At 34.2% G+C, this 22,315-nt stretch overlaps 1 protein-coding gene across 7 annotated transcripts in view; it reads right to left on the bottom strand.

Annotated features, from left to right (window-relative positions):
• LOC119641850 (tRNA-dihydrouridine(16/17) synthase [NAD(P)(+)]-like) overlaps positions 1-22,315 on the bottom strand; it is a 63,199-nt gene that overhangs the window by 5,572 nt on the left and 35,312 nt on the right. For 6 of the 7 annotated variants that reach the window (XM_038040727.1, XM_038040724.1, XM_038040725.1 and 3 more), the window contains exons 2-3: positions 5,206-5,347; positions 4,573-4,743 (exon numbers count right to left, since the gene is read on the bottom strand). In XM_038040727.1, coding sequence (XP_037896655.1) covers positions 4,573-4,743; positions 5,206-5,331 — 297 coding nt within the window. In that variant the 5' untranslated portion in view covers positions 5,332-5,347. Of the gene's footprint in view, positions 1-4,572; positions 4,744-5,205; positions 5,348-11,374; positions 11,399-22,315 lie in introns of those variants that run through there. The other variant, XM_038040728.1, reaches the window with a different exon arrangement.

The raw sequence follows: 22,315 nt of genomic DNA, 5'->3' as shown, positions 1-22,315 counted from the left end.
TTCAATTCATTAGTCTAAAATTAAAATAATAATAAATAATAATAATAGGATAAAAGCTAATTTAAATACGACATAGGTAAATCGCGCGTACTAAGCAATGTTGCTTTAATGGACTTTAAGAGTCCGATAACGAGAATAAGTGGTAGACGTCATTTAGGTTCTCGCAAACGACTCTGAGCGGGTTGAACAGCTCATAATTAAATTTACACTGATTAAGCTTAACCAAGATAAAGTGCCTAGAGAAGCGTTTAGGGACATTAAAGCTTATTTCACCAAGTAATAAAGGCGAGTCAATAGCACCATTTATTACTTTAATTAGAAACGAAACGCCAAGAACAAATCTACGTTTCTCAAGAGACGGTAGGGACAGCAGAAGCAACCTATTTTCATACGGAGGAAGAGAGGCAATCGGATCCCAACCCAAATTTCTAAGGGCAAACAGCAAGAATTGCTTTTGAACACATTCAATTGAATCTACGTAGCACCTATATGAAGGAGACCACACAACTGAGGCATACTCGAGTACGGGTCTAACCAAACACATGTACAGCCTTTTCGTAATGTAGGGATCATCAAGCTCTTTGGACCACCTTTTTATAAAACCAAGCGCGGACCTAGCTTTGCTAATCGAGAGCTCAATATGCAAGTTAAAACGTAACCTATGGTCAAATAGAACGCCTAAATCTGTGATCGAATCGACATCCTCCAACTTATGCGAATCTATGAAATACTGAGTAATGAATGACTTTCTTCTTGAGAATGAAAGCTTCTTACATTTACTCAGATTTAGTTTCAGGAGATTCAAAGAGCACCATGCAACAAAATTATCCAAATCACCTTGAAGCTGATGTGATTGCGATTCAACAGAGAAGGAAGAAAACAGTTTCACATCATCAGCATACATTAAGATCTGGCTGGAATTAACCACCGATGGGAGATCGTTAATGTATAAACTAAATAAAAGTTAAACAAAACTCTGAAGGATCTATTGTGCAGATAAGAGCTTATCCATTTCACTAAGTAGGGTGGGAAACCAGAGGCTTGGAGTTTAAAGATAAGTAGTCTATGGTTAACCATATCAAGTGCTTTGCTTAAATCAGTGTAAATAACATCTGTGCGAGAGCCACTAGAAAAATCCTTGAAAACATGACAGGTAAACTCTAACAAGTTGGTGACTGTAGATCGCCCTTTCCGAAAGCCGTGCTGGTGCGGAGAAATATACGAATTAATGGCAAAGGCCAAATGCTGAGTCACAATACGCTCGAACAACTTAGGCAAGACACTCAACTTGGCTATGCCTCTGTAGTTCTCAACAAAATGTCTACTTCCACTCTTGTGGATAGGAATAAGGAAACTACTCTTCCAACATGAAGGGAAAACACCTGAATACAAGGACATGTTAAAAATCTGTGAGATCACACCACACAACTCGACAGCGCAAGATTTAAGTACACATGATGGAATTCCATCAGGTCCAGGCGAACAACTGTATTTTAGAGAACTCAACACTTTGAAAACATCATCTTCCGAAATAACCAAGTTAGGTATTGAAACCGAGTCAGTTATAGGATATGGGTAGTTTGCTGATAAATCGAAATTAGCAATCGAAAAGTTTCGTCGGAAATACTCAGCAAATAGATTTGAGATTTCAAAATCATCCGAGGAACCAGAGCCATTAAAAGAAACATGAGAGGGATATGTGGAAATTTTTCTTTTAGAGTTAACAAATTTAAAGAAGAATTTAGGATTAGCAAACAGAGAGGATTTAATGAACTGAAGGTATCTGCAGCAATAATGGTGGTTAAGGGAGTTAAATGTATGCCTCGCCACCGAGTAAGCGACATAATCGAGCGCAGAGCCACTTTTCGAATATTTTTTGAATAGCGAGTTTTTTCTATTCTTGTGATATTTAATTAAACAACGGGGGACATCTGCTTCGAGGTCGATAATGCTTGATCGGAACAGATGCAGCAACAGCTAGATTTAATGTATTGTAGAACGATGGCAATAAGCTTTCATTACTACCGGTTGAGAAATCAAGCGTCAGATGTGAAAGACGATGTTTTAGTAATACAATATTGATTTTATGAAAATCATAATAATTATTTCAAAAAGTTTGATTTGGCACATTAAGGCAATTCAACAAACCATCATTCATATGATGAAAGGAAATGCATATTGATGGATGATAAGGATCCTCAGGTAAACTAAAAGGTGGACAACGATTTACGTAAATCTCGGGAAAATTGGCAAAGCAGAGATGAAGCAGTCTACCATTACAATTAAGAGTACGATTATATTGACCCAAATTATGATCAAACAATTCTCTTAAGAATACAACAGCCCTATCAGACGTTGAAGTAGGAACCAAACAGCCAGAATTATCAGTGTTACACCAAGTGACTTGAGGCAAATTGAAGTCACCCAATGCAACGACCAAATCGGTGGATCTAGACCTCTTGGCCACTTCACAAATGAGGGCAGAGTGCTTCCTGTAAATGGAGATATCAGAATTTGGGAGAATATAGGAGCAGGTTATAAATAGATGTTTATCAGGCATATTCGCACGGATAGCGATAAGTTCAACGTCAGGAGAAGTGGGAAATTCAATTATATTGGACGGGACTGACGCAGATATGGCAATTAATACACCACCACCAATGCGATTCACTCGATCATTTCTAAACACTTGGAAAGAATTATGAAAAAGTTCCGACGAATGTAGATGGGGTTTTAGCCAAGTTTCAGTAAAGGCCAAACAGAAAAATTCCGTGCTCACTGAATTTAGAAAAGTAGAACGAATTTTCGAATTTAGGCCCCTAACATTTTGATAAATGAGAGATAGTGGCCCTGAAGAAACAATTAGTTTTTTGAAGGCGACAAGATTATTGCCTTGGTATTACGGGGACGATCTCGAGGGATAAATTCCTTAATTAAGGATCCTACTGGCCACAGTGATTTGTTTAACAACATATCACTGTTTTCAGTCGGAACTAATATTTTAAAAGAGGAGATTGCCCTAGCTTAAGAAGGAGCCATTTTGAAGATGCTAACACGCTTTAAGTTGACTGATGGGACTTTCGTCGCCAGATAACCTTTTATGTTATATCGAGTAGCGAAAGAAGTGAGCGAAATAAACAAGAGATTAAAAGTGTGTTACAGTCAGATGACATTACATGATATGACAGTTGAACAGCTGAGCTGAGCAAAGGTACTTCTTTTCCAACAAGGGATAGTGTGCAAAAATAAAGGTCCACAATGCTATAACTTTCGAAAATCATATTGTCATATGATTAGATAAAAATGAATTGCCAAAAAAAAAGTCCTACCAAAAAGACGAAAGAAGGAAACCTTATTTTCCGCATTGTTTTTCGTAACACTTTATTGCCGTCCTGATTGTAGTTGTTTTAACCGTCGTCAACATTAAAGTAAAAATCAACCAACTATACATAGTAGGAGCAATAGAAAGGAGAAAACCCTTTTGACATCAAAGTGTGCCTTTTGTGTAGCATTGAAAAGACTGCGTTGATTTGATGTAACAAGTTAGGCCAGAAATGCCTGTAAACGTAAGTTTGACTGAAAACCTTCTAAAAAAGAAAGTTTAAAAAAATTTTAGTAATGATTTTATTTTCATAGCTGCAATATTTAATAAAAAAAATTGACAGAATTGTGGATATTTTTTGGTTTTTTGAGCCATAAGAGATATGTCTGAACAAGTCAATCTTTTGGAAACAGTAAAATTTTCCGTAGTTTGTATTGTAAATCCTTCAATTGTCCAGAAAAAATTCCTCTGTGAATCTTCACAACGAAAATGATTTAATCTTTCGCTATTAATGCCCATTTGATCAGAAAAGCGTACACAATATTTGTCTGATACTGGTTTGTGATTACAAAAATTGTCAAACAAAGTATTCTATTTCTCCGAAAAAGATTCAAATCGTTGTCACAGAGTTTTACTCCAAGTCCTTTTTGAAATTTGTTCTTACCTTTCTCAACTGCAATTCTTTTTCCAAAATTGGGAACACCGACTCAGTTAAGATATTCATGTTATAAGGAACTTTATTTAACTATTCGCTCAAAAACACTGGTTTTTAAAGTTTTGCAGTTTCTCTGCGAATGAATTGGTAGATTAACCATAATTTATAACCAGAATTTAAAGAGAAACAGTTGAACGTGACTGTATGACAAAACAAAAACGCACAATAAATACGGAAAGTACGCCAAAGTTTGGTAGTTTTCTTTCGTAAATACTTTGAGTGTAGTCTTAGTGGTAGTAACTTGGGACTTGATAAACGAAATAAACCTAATTGTTTCCTTTAAAGACGACAGCAACTGTTGTTTTGATGGTCGTTTGATAAGTTTCAAAGTCAACCGATATGAAACACCTATCATTAAAAAAGTATTTCGGGTGGTTTTGCCAGCAACCAATTGTAGTTTTATTATTTAAAAATCGACGCTATGACAAAGTTAAGGGCGATTTTGGTCTTTTTCGAAATTTTCAACCATTACATAGTACGTACAGCATATAAACATAATTAAATAGTGATGTTATCCTTGTTTTTTATTGCTTACCTGTATAATTAATGGCTTGTCTTCAGAACAAGTCTGCAAAGCATCTTTACGGTATTTGGCGTCTTTGGCAAATAAATTGCTATGAAACATGGGTGAATAGCAGAGGTCAGCTTTGTATTTTCGGCATAACATACGCCAAGCCAACTCGCTTTGGTCAACCATTGGTGCCACCTAAAAGAAATTTAACAAAAATTATTTAATTCTCCGTTAGTTTTGCACAGGTGGTTTGGTCATTTTGTTCCATTTGAAATAAAATTAAAATTAAACTAAACTTAAACTTTTTGTTTTCTTTAAGGCTGAGCGGCCAACATGTATCTGCTGGTTACTATGAGACAAAAATCCAGCTTTCTGCGGTTATCGTGGTCCCACGGTTAGCTGAGAATTGTGGACATTTACATTATGATAATATATCTTCTGATACCTTTTCAGTTCTTCTTGTGTACTAGAAATCTGAACCGTATTGTTCCGGTAGCTCCGTAATCGCTCCATGTAACTCAATCGAGGAATGCAAGTTCAAAATGAGCGTAAATATTTATCTTTCATAAACCACTTAGAGACATTTAAAAAAGCCCGATCAGTTTTAATAGAAAAGTCGTGCTACCATTCGATTACAATTTTATCTTAAATACTTACAACATATTTAGGTGAACCCAGAATTTTATGATAAAATTCATAGCCCTCAAGTTTTGAGTGCCTGGCAGTGACATTTGAAGTAGTTTTGGTGCCGACTGTGGCAGTTGTTAAGTTGGTTTGAGACATGTTTAGCGTACTCAAGCTATCAAAGAAACAAATATTAAGAATTTAAGAAAATATAAAATCAAATTAAAAACAAGCAAAAGTATTAAACATTATAGTTGGACAAGGCCGGCTATTAGGAACACTTTCATTTCACTTAATAGGATTCGTTGTTTATTTGCTTGATAAAATACCTTGTCTCCATGAAGAGAAATGGAAGAAGTCTGAAAGCGTGAGCTCACGTGGTGCAAATCTGGCCAAATTGCTTTTCTTGTCAAAGACTTTAATGTTCATGACCTGTTATCGTCAAGAGCACTAAAAACTAGATTTTGCTGTCGTATAACATGTACAACAAAAACAACAAACAAACTGGGTGAAACTGCTTCCAATTTAATCGCAGTGACATAAACTGACGGATATGAAAGTTCGACTGCTAAAAATGCATTGATTAAACTAACGAAAAAATAGTTTTCAGACGCTTGTCAATTGCTGAAAATACACTAATCAAAAGAAGAGGGAATATAAAGCAAATATAAAGCAACCAAAAATTGTCGAAACAATTAACAAGTACCAGGAGGTATTCAAGATACACAGCCATCGCCTCATGTAAGATGAACCGGAAGTATAATCAAGAGAATATGCCCACACAAATACTGCGAATATATGCAGTTACCTAATAATTCATTTAAATATATTATATATTAATATAACTATTAATTAAGTTATCCTGAAGTACATTAAGCTTAACCTACTATCTGCAAAAGGATAATATGTGCTTTTCAAAAGTGTAGGTGTCTAATTTAAGAGAAATTTTAACTTAAGATGGGAATATATCTTATAAAAACTTACACATAGAAACGTGATCAATATCAATTAAAAGAGGCCTTAAGCAAATTGCGTCAAATATTGGTCAGTATTAACCAAAATTCAAAATCGTGCAGAAAACATTAAAGGGACAAAAAAACAAAGAAAATATAGAGCCGGCACATAGCAAATGGTGAAAGAATATTGCTCGAAAGGAAACATTTTTTTTAAAATGGCAAGGAACATAATCCTTATAAGAAAATACCCTCGTCATCCATCCAATCATCGTTCACGCCTTTGGAACTTGCACAAGCCCATCCATTTTACCTCAGTGATGAAATTGATGTCATGGATCGTTAGGAGACCGTACAAATCAATAAAGATATCAAAGATATAAAAGCAAAATAAACATAATACTGATACGATCGGCAACATCGTGTATGAAGTCATTAACAATAATGACACAAGAAAACTTGTGCAATTCAAATCTGACTCGGGCAAATGTTCTATCAAACGTTGTGGGAAAATAATTGCCAAATTCAAAATAAGTGACGTGTATGCTAACGGAAAACTTAGGTCAATTTTTCCAAAAGTTTGAAACAGAAGTCGGTACATTAGGATATTTACGATTCAAAATGTTACCATGCGAGAAGATTTTCGAATCTGTATCGCAAATTCAGTTTAAAGTAATGCGCAGTAAAATTTTAAAAAATATAAGAGTAGTGCTACTTCAAAAGACGACAATAATAGACAAAAATAGTAAGAATGAAATCAAAGAAATTTTCACAAACTATCATAACGATCCCATAGAACGCCGTCATATAGGAATTACAGGTACCTTAATGAAAACAGGAATATGTTATTACTGGTCACAAATGACAAAAAACAATATCTAAATATGTCAAAGAGTGGCCACAATGCCAAAGGGCTAAAACGGCAACACATACCAAGCCTCCTGGCATATTAACACCAATAGCATCAACCGCTTTTGAGACAGTAGTCATTGACATCATCGGCCCTCTATCACATGCGGAAAGTGGCAACGAACACGCGATGATACAGATCTGTGACCTTACCAAATATCTCGTTATAATGCCAAAACCGTGTCAAAGCCAATCTTTGAAAATTTTGTTCTAAACTATGAGGACACTCAAAACGGACCATGGTACAGAATATAAATACTCTTTAATAAAAGATCTATGCAAGTAACTCAAACTAGACAAAGTAATATCGGCAGCCCGTCAGCGTTTAACACTTGATACAGTTGAACGCAGCCAAAGAACATTAAACAAATATATCCGTGGTAACGCTTAGAGCTTGGACTTTGTTTCGCCTGGCTAGCCCAGCTACATTTGCAAAATAAATTATAAGCAAATTAAAAATATCGGGATTACTAACGGCATGACGTCAAGTAACGGTCTTACGGTCCGTCTGTATTTTTTACCTGTCCGCAAACGCTACGTCGGTGCAGTTCGTCAATTGAATGTTACTGACTGTCACAATCTAAGGCCTAATTTTGATTTTACTCTTTAATCTGTTTAATTTTTTTCTTTTAAAATTATAAAAATTCCTTCTTCAATTCATAACGCGAATGTACATTCGGCGAGTCTTAAAAAAGGTGAGTTGAATTATATTGTTAATTAAATTAGTTATTTAATATTAAAATTTTAATTAATTTTTTTTTTTTTACCTAAACAACAATTAGTGATTTTGTCTTTTACACAATTGTCATTATTTTAATTACTCATATTGATTATTCTTAATATTAAAATGTTTGTTAACTAATTTATTTTGTTTGTTACTGGTTGGCGAAGTAGGTTTACTCATTACACGCTCACACACACACACTTCCAATTACAACACATAACAATTATAAAAATTCTCTAGGGCTAATTTATCGTATGGACCCCTCAAACACGGCGAGCAAGTCAAATTTTGTTAAAAGCCCTTTGAGTATGCTACACCGTTGGCCAATATACGCTAATAAACCAGAAACACAAGACTATTTGAGTCCTTCTGGATGTTGCATATATCCGCATATACTTTATATAACTATGTAAGGTATTTAAGTCATGATATCAAAATAGTTTGCAATTTTTGATGTTAGAGTTTGTACTCTAATAGTTACTGTAAAAAGTTTTTTTTTTTTTTTTTCTTCATCATGAAAGCGTTAAAACGAAAAATAATAAAAAAACGAAAACGTGAAAAAGCTGTGTTTGGCACAAAACGAACCTCGATTAATCTTCACAATATTCCACCTTTGTTTTGTTTTATATATTTCACATCATCGATTTTTTTGATATGATGTAAAAAATTCATAAATCGAACAAGTTTTGAATCCCGATGTAAATTTTGAAAACTCCAAAATGTCGTTAGGGGATGTTTAGCTTTTTGAATTATAATTCCTTTCATTAATAAAAAGAACAAAAATTTGATAATAAATTATTTGCTATGAAACCTTTCAACAAAAATCTTATCCCATTCGCTGCACTTACAAAAATGTTCACATTGGACAGTTTGAAATATGAAAATATTGTAAAACAAAAAATTGTATCTGAAAAGGTTAAATAGATTGGCAAACGCAGCTCTTTAAGAAGAAAAAGTAAATCTATTTGTTTGCATTTTCAAATGCCACAAATTAAATGATAAAAGTTGCACGTATTTTTCGTTGGTAGACAATATGTATATCGAAAAAATGAAACCATGAAAGAGCGGAGCAAATAACTGTTAATAAGAGAAAAAAAAACACAAAGTGATTCAGGCATGAAGTGAAAACATGCAGCCTACCTAGTTAGAGTAAATAATTTCCACTGTCTAATGCATCTACATACTATTTACAGCATGTTACAATTTCTAAATGGCTTTATATTTCTCAATGTTTAATGGAATTGTGCCCTTTAATGACAAAAAGCCGTTTTCAACAGGTCACATTTGACTGTCCGTTGTTCAGGAAATTATTGTATTGGAGTCAAGCCTCATTTGATTTCTTGAGATGTTTTATAATAAATAAAAAAGTTTGCAGAAATTGTCCCCACTTCTAGTTTTAAAGACTACTCTTCTGCCGGGATATGGGGAACCACCCAATTACGTCGTGGCAATTTGCCTTCATCTTTTTACACATTTTCTTATGAGTGAAACAGTTTAACTAATTGGCGCTAGAACTTGAGGAAGAAAAAGTTTATCGCCGTAGCTAGCAAATTATCTTTGCAATAGAAATCGAGTTTAAGTTTAAAAAAAAAAATTTCTTTTTTCTTAGAGATTTAGTAGCAAATGATTCGCTTAATGCTAACTTTAGTCCACAAGGTTTTATACATGCTTTAAATAATAAAACCTATCTGTCGCCTGCAAAGGATAACAATATTGCTTTTAGACATAAAGGTCGGGAATTCAAAAGACAACATATGAATCGAGGTGGTTTCAGGCCCGCTCATTTAAATTACTCTCATATGACTACGAATCGAGGTGGCTTCAGACCCGCTACTCTCATATGACTATGAACCGAGGTGGTTTTCAGGCCCACCCATTTAAATTACTCTCTTATGACTGTGAATCGAGGTGGTTTTCAAAATGGCTCATTTAATTACTCTCGTATGACTGTAAATCGAAGTGGATTTTAGACTCGCTCTTTTAATTATTCTCGTATGACTGTGAATCGAGGTGGTTTCAGACCCGCTCATTTAAATTACTCTCATATGACTACGAATCGAGGTGGTTTCAGGCCCGCGCATTTAATTACTTATATCAGTGTAAAATAAAAACTAAAGTAAACAAAAGGAAAATTTTAGTATTGCTCTGCTCTTTGTTAATAATTCAGTTGTGTGTGTAAGCATCAGCGGTTTTTCAATCAATTCATTTACTCGCATTGCATAAAAAGACACAAGGGCTAGCGGCTATACTTCTATTTTTATAGTGACGATGGATATATGTTAACTTGCGGATCTGATGGAATATACGAAAATGGCAAGGTATTGATTGAGTTTTGTCATGCAAGTAAAAGAAGTAAAGAAAAAGAAAAGCATTCTTTGAAATCATATATTGATTGGCCATTTTCTGTTAAGACGACCGATATGTTAAAAAACCTCCAAAACTGTCAAAGTAAACAAGTAAACGAAAAGAGAAAGAAGAAGAAAAAAGAAATGAAGTAAAAAATCACAGTGTAAATCAATTTCTATTTATATTATTTACACAAACTTAAGGAGCCGTTGGGGTTTTTTAAAGAAAGCATTCCAATAATCGGTTTGAACAAATTTCTCATAAGATATCAGCGATAAATTCTTCTCATATCCAATAAACCAAACTTTAATAAATCATTGGCAAGACAAACTTTCTGTTGATACAAATGAAGTTTGTTATTATTCTCTCGCCTTTTCTTGGTGCTTGTCGAAGTGGTGAGACATACGATAAAAAAAACAATAAACGAGCATTTCGCTTTTAGTTGTTCAGCAGCAGAAAAAAACCAGCAGTTAAGCACAAACTATCAATGAAATCATCTTCTGAACGGAGTTCGTTCTAATAGTAAATGTTGTCACAAATGTTTTTTAAGCAAAATTATGATCTTAAACAACCATCGCATCTGATTATCGCCCAATTTCTCTTTTATCTTGCCTCTCTAAGGTTTTAGAGAAGATTATGGCATCTAGATTATCTTGGTTTCTTGAATCCAAGAACCTGATAACAAAGCAACAAGTTGGTTTCAAGCGGGGTAGAGGATGCATCGACGCTCTGTTACATATTGATTATTTCACAAGCAAAGCAATTTCCGAACGAAATCACGTAACAATTCTCTCATTTGATTTCGAAAAAGCATTTGACAGAGTTGGTCTTCATGTTATCTTAAGACTCTTGAAATCATGGAATGTTGGACCCAAATTCTTCAACTACATCAAATCATTCATGTCGCATCGGCGGTTCAAAGTCAGAATCAACAATCATCTTTCTGATTCCTTTCCGCTAAAGAATGGCATTCCGCAAGGATCTCCTCTCTCTGTCACGCTTTTCCAGATCGCTTTCAACGAAATTAGCGAAATTCTTTGCCGTGTACCAAGAGTGGAACATTGTCTCTACGCGGACGATGTATACATTTTTACAAAAGAAAAAGACAACACGAAAGCAATCAACATCCTCGAATCTATTGCATGTGAGGTCTCCACATGGGCAAACTCGTCAGGAGCTATAATCTCTATACAAAAATCAAAAAAAATGCACATTTGTCGAAAACAAATGTGCGATGCAGGAAACCTACTGATGCATATTAACGACTTACCAGTACTAAAAGTGCAGACGCTCCATGTTCTCGGGCTCACGTTTTCCAACAATTATTGTTGGAAAGCACACTGCCTTCGGTTAAAAAACTCCCTTTTAACAAGGGTAAATTTCATACAGTACGTTGCTTGGAGAAGCCATGCGCATATTAACACTATCGCTTATCTTACCAAAATGCTTGTGTTAAGCAAGATTGACTATGCTTTGATAATTTATGGCAATAGCTGCAAATCTAATATCAACATCCTTAAACCGGTCTATCACCAAGCCGTTAGAGCAAGTTGTTATGCTTTTCGGACGACGCCCATAAATAATATTATAATTGAAACTGGTCTCCCAACTTTAGAAAATAGACTGTATGAGTTAAAAGCTAAAATAGTCCCTAAGCTTCTTAATTCAAACAAATCCATTCTCGGTGATGACGTAAGAAAGATTATTATTGCGAAGAAAATTCCAAACCATCTGCAATTGACCATTGTTTGTGCATCGCAAAGGAATTCAACATTCCCTTAAAAATTTCCCGCTCTGTTGGTGTTAAACCTCCCTGGATTTTGAAAGACTGCTCTTTTAACATCTCACTGTCTATGCACAAGAAAGAAGATACTCCAAATTACGTCTTCAGGAATCTAATAGCTGAGAAAACCCAAGTATTGGACAATACTGGTTGGAATCTTTTGTACACAGACGGCTCAAAATCTCCTGGTCTGCCTCCTGCTTGTGCGGTGGTAGATGCTACAGGACGGGTTCTTCTTAACCACATATTTCACGAAAGTACTTCAACTTTCATAACCGAAGCCAGAGCTATCCTTCACGCTGCCAACCTTGCCCATAAAAACAAACTCAAAACCGTCATTGTTACTGACAGTTTGTCTGTATTAGAAGCTACCCGGAACCCTTCGACTTCGAGATGGAGCACCATCAACAAATTAAGGAATATAATTACTACACCCGACGGAAAAATTAAAATGTTATGGGTACCAAGTCACATCGGTTTACTGGGAAATGAGCAGGCTGATCGAGCGGCAAAGTATGCTGCTTCTGCTCCTCTAATTATGGATGATGCCATGGAAAAGTTGGATCTTCAAAGATACATTGGAAGAAAAGTTAAAGAGAAAATTGCAGAAGGAAATTTACAATACCATCATCAACACTACTCTTGCATTAACCATCAGTTAACTCCACCTCTATATCCAACAAATGTTGAGAAAACCAAGATCCAAACATTTTCGAGAATTCGCCTTGGTCATACAATTGCAACTCACCAATGGATCCTGAGCAAGTCTTCTCCCCCAATCTGCTGTTGTGGACAAACTCTTACTATAAAGCACATTCTCTGCGACTGCCTCAACTTTTCCTTGGCTAGAAGTATAGCATTTGGAACGATTAACCCTTTGAACATTCTACAGTCAGCTTCAGAACAGAATATCAATTCAATATTTTACTTTCTTAATACTACTAAGCTTATTATCTAATATCCATTTATTTAAATTAGAGCCGATAGCCTGTGTTGCTAGTGCTCAATGTCTCTTTTTTTAGTCTAAGAATTCAATTCATTAGTCTAAAATTAAAATAATAATAATAATAATACTTTTCACTTTAAATTTTTCATGCTTTATTTTTCTTTCTAGTTTCTTCTCGCTGTGGAGAGCAAATAGTCAAGGATTACCAACAAGCAAATGGTGCACAACACTGGAAACATTTATACTTATGCACCTACACTGATCGATGTTCGCTTGAAGACAAAGAACGGTTTTTCAATATTTTTAGACAAAAATTATACCTTTATTTTTTAACTGTTAGAAGTTTTAGGTTTGTAGATTAAAAGTGAAGGCTTTTTTAAATTCCAATTTTGCTTGAATGGCTACAAGTTGATTATAACCATGAAGCGATTCTAAAAGTAAGATTTCGTCATCTATTAATTACTTGAAGCAACTGATTTGTTGTCAATGCAATCTGATTTTTTTTTTTTGAAAAACGTCTCCTTTAATCATCCCTACAAAAAAAAAAAAAAAAAAAAAAAAAAAAAACAGTAAACTGCAGGGACTGCTTTTTTGAGTTATTGATAGGTTTTAAACTATGTCAGAGTTGTATTAGTTCTTACGTTAACAAGAAAGACGTCGAATTAGTCTGTTATAAAACCAAGCATCTGTTTCCAAGCATCTCTCTCTCTCTATAAGGTAGTTTGTAGGCTTCATGGGAATGGTTAAGCAGACATTAGATTCAAAGGTGAAATTGTAAGAGGAGCATATTGATAAGCATTTCTCTCATTTTTTAAGCGGAAAATTAATTAACGAAATGCTAAGATGGGACATTCACTCACGTCAGTGCGTGATTTTGTGTTTGGCATCGCCATCATACCGTTACGGAAATCCCAAATCTTGTTCATTCCAGTTAAGTAACAAAATCCCTAAAGAGGGAAAAAAGCAAATACACATTCGCAGCGCGTCATGCAGCCGGCCGACGAAAACTGGTACCAGAAAAGCAGGTTAACCGATTAAAAGTGAAGCTACAAAATTAGGTACTAGTAATAAGCTGGTAAAAATGTATATAAATAGGATATTTGTGGAACTGACAGTTAGAAGAAAAAGATTTTCGAGTTGAACAGTCGAAAGTACTGCCAAAAAAAATTGTGAATAATCCTACATTTTAAAGAATATAATTGTGAATAAAAGAACTTTGAAGTGTATTTCTCTTGAAAAAAGTATTCACGAACCAGTGATACGAACTGTATCTTAGAAAAGCGAACTTTATAACAATACGAACGTTTTTAATTGTATTGTGTGTAAAACTTGAAGCATAGGACAGAATAGTAAAGAGTGAATGAATTATGATCAGAGTAAATAAATTAACAAATAAGAAAAGTAGGACACTTACAATAAATTTTTTAGCTTAAAGTGTTATAAAATTGCTCTTGAACGACTTAAAAAAGCAATAAAATGCAAGCTAAAGGACGTATACAATGAATGGCAAATAAATAAAAAGGAAACAACTTAAAGTGTTACCGTCGAACAAGGTTACTTTTAGATTGTCTTGACACCTAGCCAGCGCCAAAATTGTCCTTTTTTTTGTTTTGTTTATCTCTGTTTTGGCACAAGACTACTGAAGGTTGACTGGATCGGACCATTTTTCCGAATACGCCTTATGCAACTACCTATTTCAAAGAAAAAAAATGCATTTTTGTGTCCTGCCAAAAAAGAATAGAAGGTAGTATTTTAGCACATAATACAGAAGTGGAAAATTTATAGCGCATTATTGTAAAAAATCTTGCCATACGTTATGTAATTTTCAGAATTTCTGGACAAAAATCGCTTAGTAACAATATTTTGACGTGCTATGCTGATGCATTACGATCGTTTGGGCCAACACATTGAGCCACTTTCGATATACGTTCCTACGAAAAATAACAGTACGTATGGGAAGAAAGTCTAATTTCTAACATTTTGTAAAGAAAATCACAGCCAATTCACACATAAACGTTCTCATGGAAAGTAAGCGGTTATATGAGTATAAAATCCATTTTCTAGTACATTATGACGATAGTAGAGTCATAAGAGTAATAAGATCTGAGAGTCATAAGAGAGTAATAGGATTTTGAGAAGAATATTAATTTTGCCCAATGTCGACCACTTCCTGAAGTGCCATGTTTTTATATAAAGATTTTTAATGTTTGCGGTTGTTCTCGTATCCAAGCACAAAAAATTTCTTGCTGGCTGCGTACGGACCTTCAGTCGACCGAGCAAGAAAATTTTTGGTTGGTAGTTTGAAATGATCCTGGTAAACATTTTCACTACAACTTACAACAATAACATTTAGCTTTTAGATACAAATATACACTAATTTGTAAATGTCTCAGAAGCAGATGAGTTTAATTCATTTCGGACACCTACATTTATCTATATTGAAATATAACTAAGCCATTGATTTGTTTAAAGTCAAAGTTTCAGCTCAAGGAAGCTGCGAAAGGTCACTAATTTTCGGTACATGGAGATGTAGGCTAACTTTCCTATTTTTTGTTTCTCGTATATACACATATTCTTTTTGTGCACGTAACAGGCGCGCGCACATCCTTCTATAAGATACTCCTTAACGCCTCTATACATTCATTACTACTCTATCTGTCAACAATAAATATACTTGCAATTAAAAAGACATATACTTATTCCACATTGCGTATTCGCTTAAATTTCACATTTTTACAACTGACAGGCTTAACACATCGGCAGGGAAAGTAATTTTATAAAATTGTCTTTTCATAATGCTATTAAGTGCAAAGTACTACGGACGGCGCCAGCTTATTTAACCTGAGCAGAATGAAAACAGACTTGAAGAACTTGTGGCTCGATGTCGATGATCATCAACAATTTTTCAGTCTTGCCGTAAAGCGCTACATTAAACAAGAAATGAAAAACTGGGAAGCTATTAAGCACAACTTATACTGTAAGTTGTAGTGTCCATTATATAGTTTGTTTTCGTTGAGAGAAGTTTATACATTTGAAGACAGAGGTATGCTCTCCTCTCTCTCTTAATTATAAAACTAGGACAATAAGGTTATGGAAAATAAATATTAGAAATCTCGGAATCTGGGCCTGAATTCTATGTAACATGCTCACCAAATAAAAAGGTTTTTGGAAATATCCTTAAAGACACCGGGATTCTCCGCAAAGAAAAAATTATTTCTGCCAAACTTTATTTATTATGTTCATTTACGACCAAAAATGTTAACGTAAGTCAATGAGATTTGCTATTTAACTTTCGAAGACCTTCGGGGTGTCACATTGGAAGGGAACAAGAAGTGTGCGAGCTATCATAGATGTTTAAAATTATTCGAAGTTCTCTGCTAAGGCCGAATTTTTTATATTCCCTGCTGTTTTATTTATAAAAGAAAAATGATGTATTCGTGCCTTTTAATATTAGATGAGTATGACCGATTTCGTGTATTTTCGTACAAGCATTTTACACCCATCAAGTATGAATAATATATAATTTTCTCGATATATCAATAGTGGGTTATGAGTAAAGAGGAAAATTCTCCATTTTCGGCTGCAAAAGCGGAGGTGTTCCCAGTTTAAGTTGTACTGTAAGCGTGTCCTGTGCCCGCTTTCGCCGTTTTTCAACACTAAATTGCACACAATGACTTCCATTCTTCATTATTGCGACCAAGAGAATGTTTATCACATTTAAAGGATACTGTGTTTTTATTAATCGCACACACTTCAACAAAAGCAGACGCAAGTTAAAAACGGAAACTGAATGAGTTCAATTAGGAAGGTATCAAGAAATTTATTTAAATCCGAAAGAAATATGCGGAAAGCAATAGTCACTACAATACTTGCTATTTTAAGTTCTACAAAATATTCATAATTCAGTTTTCATGAATCACTTTCCCGTGTCGTCATAATTAAATATAATGCAGTAACGTTGAAAGTTTTCACAATCCTAGAATAAGAATTTTTCCAATAGCATTATAATATGTACACAACAAGATGAATTGTAGATCCCATAGATCTTTTCATTCAACTAAGTCTTATTGACACGTTTACTTATAAGCAAGTGTAATAATAAATAAAAAAAAATTGCTTTTATATACAACTATACAGTATAGTAGTAGAAAGAGGTTGTATTCAACTGTTGATGAAATCCTATCCGCAACATCCAAGTGACGTCCTCCGTCCTCAAAAATTGAGCGGCCAAGACGAAATTGAGCATCTTTAAAAAAGATCCATATGAGGCCCGCTTTTCTTCTTCTTTGATGGTCAGAGCAATAAAAGGGCCAGCTAAAAGTTAACGGGATTTTATTTTTATCCTTTTGAGATCTTAATAACCTTTATAGTAAGTAAATTCGCGTTATTTTTGACAGGAACAAAAATAAGAACAAAATCCATTGGTAAAATATTTTTTTTAGCAGATAATAACAATATTGACAGAACAATAAGGGCGCGATGTATTTTTCAGTTTTATGCTTCAGAATTTGTAAAAGATGGCTTCTACAAAGCTCATTTTACATGCGGCAAAAATGTTCAAAATTAATTTCCGGAATCCTACGTGAGCTAGTTCTTGCAGTAAACGGTTCAGGGTTTTGATGTTGCTTTAATAGCTTTTTCAGACGAGCAGTAAAATAGGTTCATTCTTTTTAAAATTGTGAAAAGTAAAGCGTTTTGTAAGATTTTGTTGTAAGAGTGAATTATAAAGGTAAATCGTATTTCTTGAAAAGGAAATGTAATCTGAATTAATTTTTATAATAATATAAGACGGGTCAATATTGCAACGAAGAAGAAGGGCTTCGAAATTAGGGTAAAATGTACAAATATATTACTGAATCAATAGGTCGGTCACGAATGTAAACTGTAAACTTCAAAAAAAATTGATAGACGCAAAACAATTACAAACGTTTCACATGCTTCCCATAATCGGATGATAATTTTAGGAGGGTAAGAATCTTTCAAGGCGCCTAGAGCAATTTCCAATTAACTTGGAAATGTTGTCTCATTCCAAAGTATTCGTCGACAATTATTAGGTCTCAATCTATCAGAAAGAGAAGCCCTCAAAGGTACTTTGGTCAGAAAAAATAATTTAGAGAAGAGGAAAGGCTTTACTTTAGCCGATAAATATTGATGCAGACCAGAAGACGAAAAAAGTGGACAAATTTGGTTCGGAGCAACGAAACAAAAAGTAAATTTTCTTGGTTATCATGCAGAAAGAAATAGACTTCGGTCAAAAGAGAAAAATTAATTTAAACAAACGTGAAGGATGGCGGAGGAAGTCTTAAGGTGTAAGGCTGCTTTGGTTGCGATAGTGTGGGTCCGATTTGTCTCAAAGAAAGACATTACGGACAGATTTGCATATCAAAGCTTGTTTGAAACCAATTTCACTGCATGCTAAAGAAAACAAGCCATTACTTGAGATATCCAATTTGGTGTCAGCGTGGTTGGGGAGTTGGATATCACCGAATGGCTAAGTCACACTTACGGCCTCAATCACAAAAAATAACTTATACAAAAATTTTTAGTTCTATGTACAAAATGTTGCGTTATTTTCAACTTATTATATATACACCTACTTCACTGTCCACCTGGAAATATGCGATATTTTTGCACCAGGCTTCCTGTAGGTTTTTGTTTACAATTAATATTACTCTAAAACCATTTTTAAATACCGCAGTGTTTCTATTTTATAAATAAAATACATATAAAAAATAATAATGGGAAACTGGAAAAAAATATCGTCCACCAACATAAAACAACAAACACCTATTTTTCTTTCCACATGTGTATATAACAATACATGTAGTTTAGCATGTCGGAATAGATGGAAGTAGTACTAAGTATAAGCAATTTATTGTATGTACATTTTGAAATGTACCAATGGTATATACACTCACGTAAGCTGCAATCTAGATGTACGTTCATTTACTGCTTCCTTGGTCTATGATATATGGGCGGAAAAAAAAATTTATGTCTAAAGTTTTCTAAAAAGGAATTTTTTATCAATCATCAACAGCTACAAATAGAACCTAATCATACTCAGTACTAACAACAGCGGAATGATCTGTGGCTTCAATCTCCGAAGAAACAAAACAAGGTAAGACGTCATTCAAACAATAGCTAAATGCTTTTCCCCACCTGCTCTACTGCACAACGTAGTAAAAACAAGTGAAAATACTATGGTGCGCTAGGGTCCGCCTTTTATTTATATAAAGAGCTTTACAAACAGGGATATGGGATATGGTCGAAAAGGTGGCTTGATCGGCAAAATTGTCGATTGCGGCAAAAAATATCATTATTGTACTATATTTCATCAAAATATTGCAAGTCCCTTTGGGTGTTGCATACGCGTAAACGTAATGTACGCTTGTACCACAAGCGGTATAGGGCATAACTAGGAACATTAGCAGAATAAAAATAAATTTTTAAAAAGCTTTAAATGGGCGGTGGTTCAAAAGACGAACCACCGTGTTTCCAATTTAATATATCTATGTAGCAGATTTTACTATTCTTCATCTATTTTCATCATAAGAAAGCAAACATTAGGACGGATCTTCTCATGAAAGTTGTTTCCTTTTCATGAGAACATTTATATGAAAATGGTTCCGAAAAGCAGGAGCTGCTTACACTAGACTAATTTTTGTCTTAAAAAAAGTTTTAATCTTTTCATAAGCATTTAACAAGATAGTATATATTATTTTTTACGGTTTTCGTCGAAAAATATTGTAAACGGCAGTTTTTTTATATGATTGGTATATTGTTTTATATCTTTATATATGAAGATTCTTTGAAAAAAGGTACATATATATATATATATATATATATATATGGGGAGCTGTAGTACATAAACCAGACAAATGGGCAGATAAGATTAATAAAATTGAATATTACAAACACTACTAATATATTAATAAGTCTAATTATTAAATTCGATTAATGATCTATCATTGCTGTTGAATAATAAAACCTTTTTATGATAAAAGCATTTGTTTCCGCTCAGGGATGTGGATGGGTAGAAATAATACACAACTATTCTTCTTAAAAGTTCTGAGAAATTGTCATTCAAATCTAAAAGCAAATCCATACTTCAAAGTTCACACTCACCTAAAAGATAACACTAAGGCTACATCTTTTAGGGCCAGACCCATACCTTTTGCGCAGGTGCTAAAATATATAGAAGAAATTGAACGCTGTGTCGATGCCTATGTCCAATTTTCTTATGCGATTTCCATATACACAACAGCAGATAACACTATTAATGTCTTCTTCAATCTTGGCATTGAAGGTATACCGAAAATACTTGTGATAGTCAATGGTCCTCAAATAACATCAGAACCTTTTAACAACTTTTGCAACAAACTGGGGCATATTGCAAGTGCGCAATTACATCGAACATAAACTTTTAACGACAGATGCTGTACGCAAATAACTTTATACTTATCGCTTCATGCCTAACGCCGAAGATAGCGATCACTTCATGACCTACCTGGTAGATTCCTATGGTCTTAACTACTTTATGTACGATACTTTATAGGCTCGAAATTTTAAAAAAGTGAGAAAGTACATACTTGGGAAAATAATACGTAATTGGTCGAGTCCTTTGTCAACGTCAAACATCAAAAGGTTTTATAAGCTGGCAATGTGAATCAACTTAAACCTAAAACAATGAAGAATGTGAAATTCATTCGTACTCCCCTTTCATAAAGGAAATAAAGGCCACATTAAGAGTATTATGAAGAGTATAAATCAAGAAGAATCTAAAGTGATGAGATTTATTTTAAAATTACCATTCGCCCCAGTGAAAGTTAGAAATGTAAAGTTTGTTAATACATTGCACCCGATTTTACGAGACTCCATTGGAAAATTTTTTATTAGCTATTAAGATAAATTATTAACATTTAAAAGGGGCAGTAATGTTATATACATTCACCCCTTTACACATTGAATTATTACTTGTTATGTTCTAATTATTTATGTATTCACGACTCCCTGTGACGTCAATAAAGTAGAAAGAGGTGAAAAACATGAAATATGGAATTATAAGCTGAAGACAAAAAAAATGAATTTATTTCAAAATTACGAACATAAAAGGTTAAATTTTTAATATTTTATGGTGAAAATTAGTCCATAGTAGCCCTTTAGCTTTATTCTCTCTCTTTTACTACTTATGCATTACTGGTTATGCGTGATCACATTTTTTCTATAATGTTATTGCCTAATTTGTACTATTAACTAAAGTCTAAAAGTTTTCTGGGCTCCTTGCTGTGTGTATAATTTCAGCGATTGTACCATGTATCCAAAATATACATACTTCGTTTTTTAATATAATTAGCTCAAGCTCAGAGTTTATTCTTCTCAGGACTTCAAAATTGCATACGCGATCTACCCTCGATATTTTTAGATTTCTACCGTAACCCCACATCTCAAAGGCTTCCAGTCTATACATTGCACTAATTTTTAATGCCCACGATTCTAGACCATACAAACCACCGACCATACGACGCATTTCATAATATCAAGGCGGAGGTATAAGCTCATTTCCTGACTTGCTAGAACTTTCTGACACTTCGTGTATGCTGATCCAGCTTTTCCTATTCCGACATCGCTGTTCCAGTCTTCACGTAATATGGATCCAAGGGGTACAACCTTGAAAACCTTTCCCTTCTTTTGGTTATTAATTGATAGAATGATATTTGCATAAGGGAATTTCGTTCGACTTACGATCATAAATTTAGTTTTCATGATATTTAGACTTAACCCAAAGCTGTTACTTTGATCATTTACAGCTTGAACAATCGTCTGTAGATCCCGCATATTATCTGCTAGAATAGTTGCATCGTCCCTATATCGAATGTTATTGATGAATTGCCCATTGACCTTAATGTATGCTTTGATTGTTTCAATTGGTTCTTTAAAGATTAGCTCAGAGCAAACGTTAAAAGGAAGAGCAGGCCAAATGCACCCTTGGTGAACACCTCCGTTTATAGGAATATAATTTGTGCTGACATCATTACCACCGACCTCTGCTATTTGTCTCCAACACAAATTTTTGATGCCACGTATATTTTTTCCGTTATCAATAAGACCTTCCACGATGTATATTAATTTATCATCCTGTACTTTGTCAAATGTTTTTCCACAATCTATGAAACAAAGAAAAACGTTTTTATGCCTACCTCTTCAGCTCTGGAATAGAACCCGAATGCAGAATAAAGGTATGACTGTCCGGAAACCAAAGTGGTGGTTCGCATTTACCATATAGCCTTTGCTTAATTATTCCGAGGAATGTTTTCAGAACAAGACTCGTTAGGAATATAATTCTGGAGTACTGACATTTCCTGTGATTGTTTTTCTTTGGAATTGTGATGGATGATGATTTTAACCAGCCACCAGAGTAGATACCTTTGTTATAGGTCTCATTAAATAACTTATGTAATATATCTAGATCATCATCATTTATC

The sequence above is a fragment of the Glossina fuscipes genome, unplaced genomic scaffold (genome assembly GCF_014805625.2).
Source record: "Glossina fuscipes isolate IAEA_lab_2018 unplaced genomic scaffold, Yale_Gfus_2 183, whole genome shotgun sequence".
In the NCBI taxonomy this organism is placed as follows: domain Eukaryota; kingdom Metazoa; phylum Arthropoda; class Insecta; order Diptera; family Glossinidae; genus Glossina; species Glossina fuscipes.
This window is presented reverse-complemented; position numbering and strand designations above follow the sequence as displayed.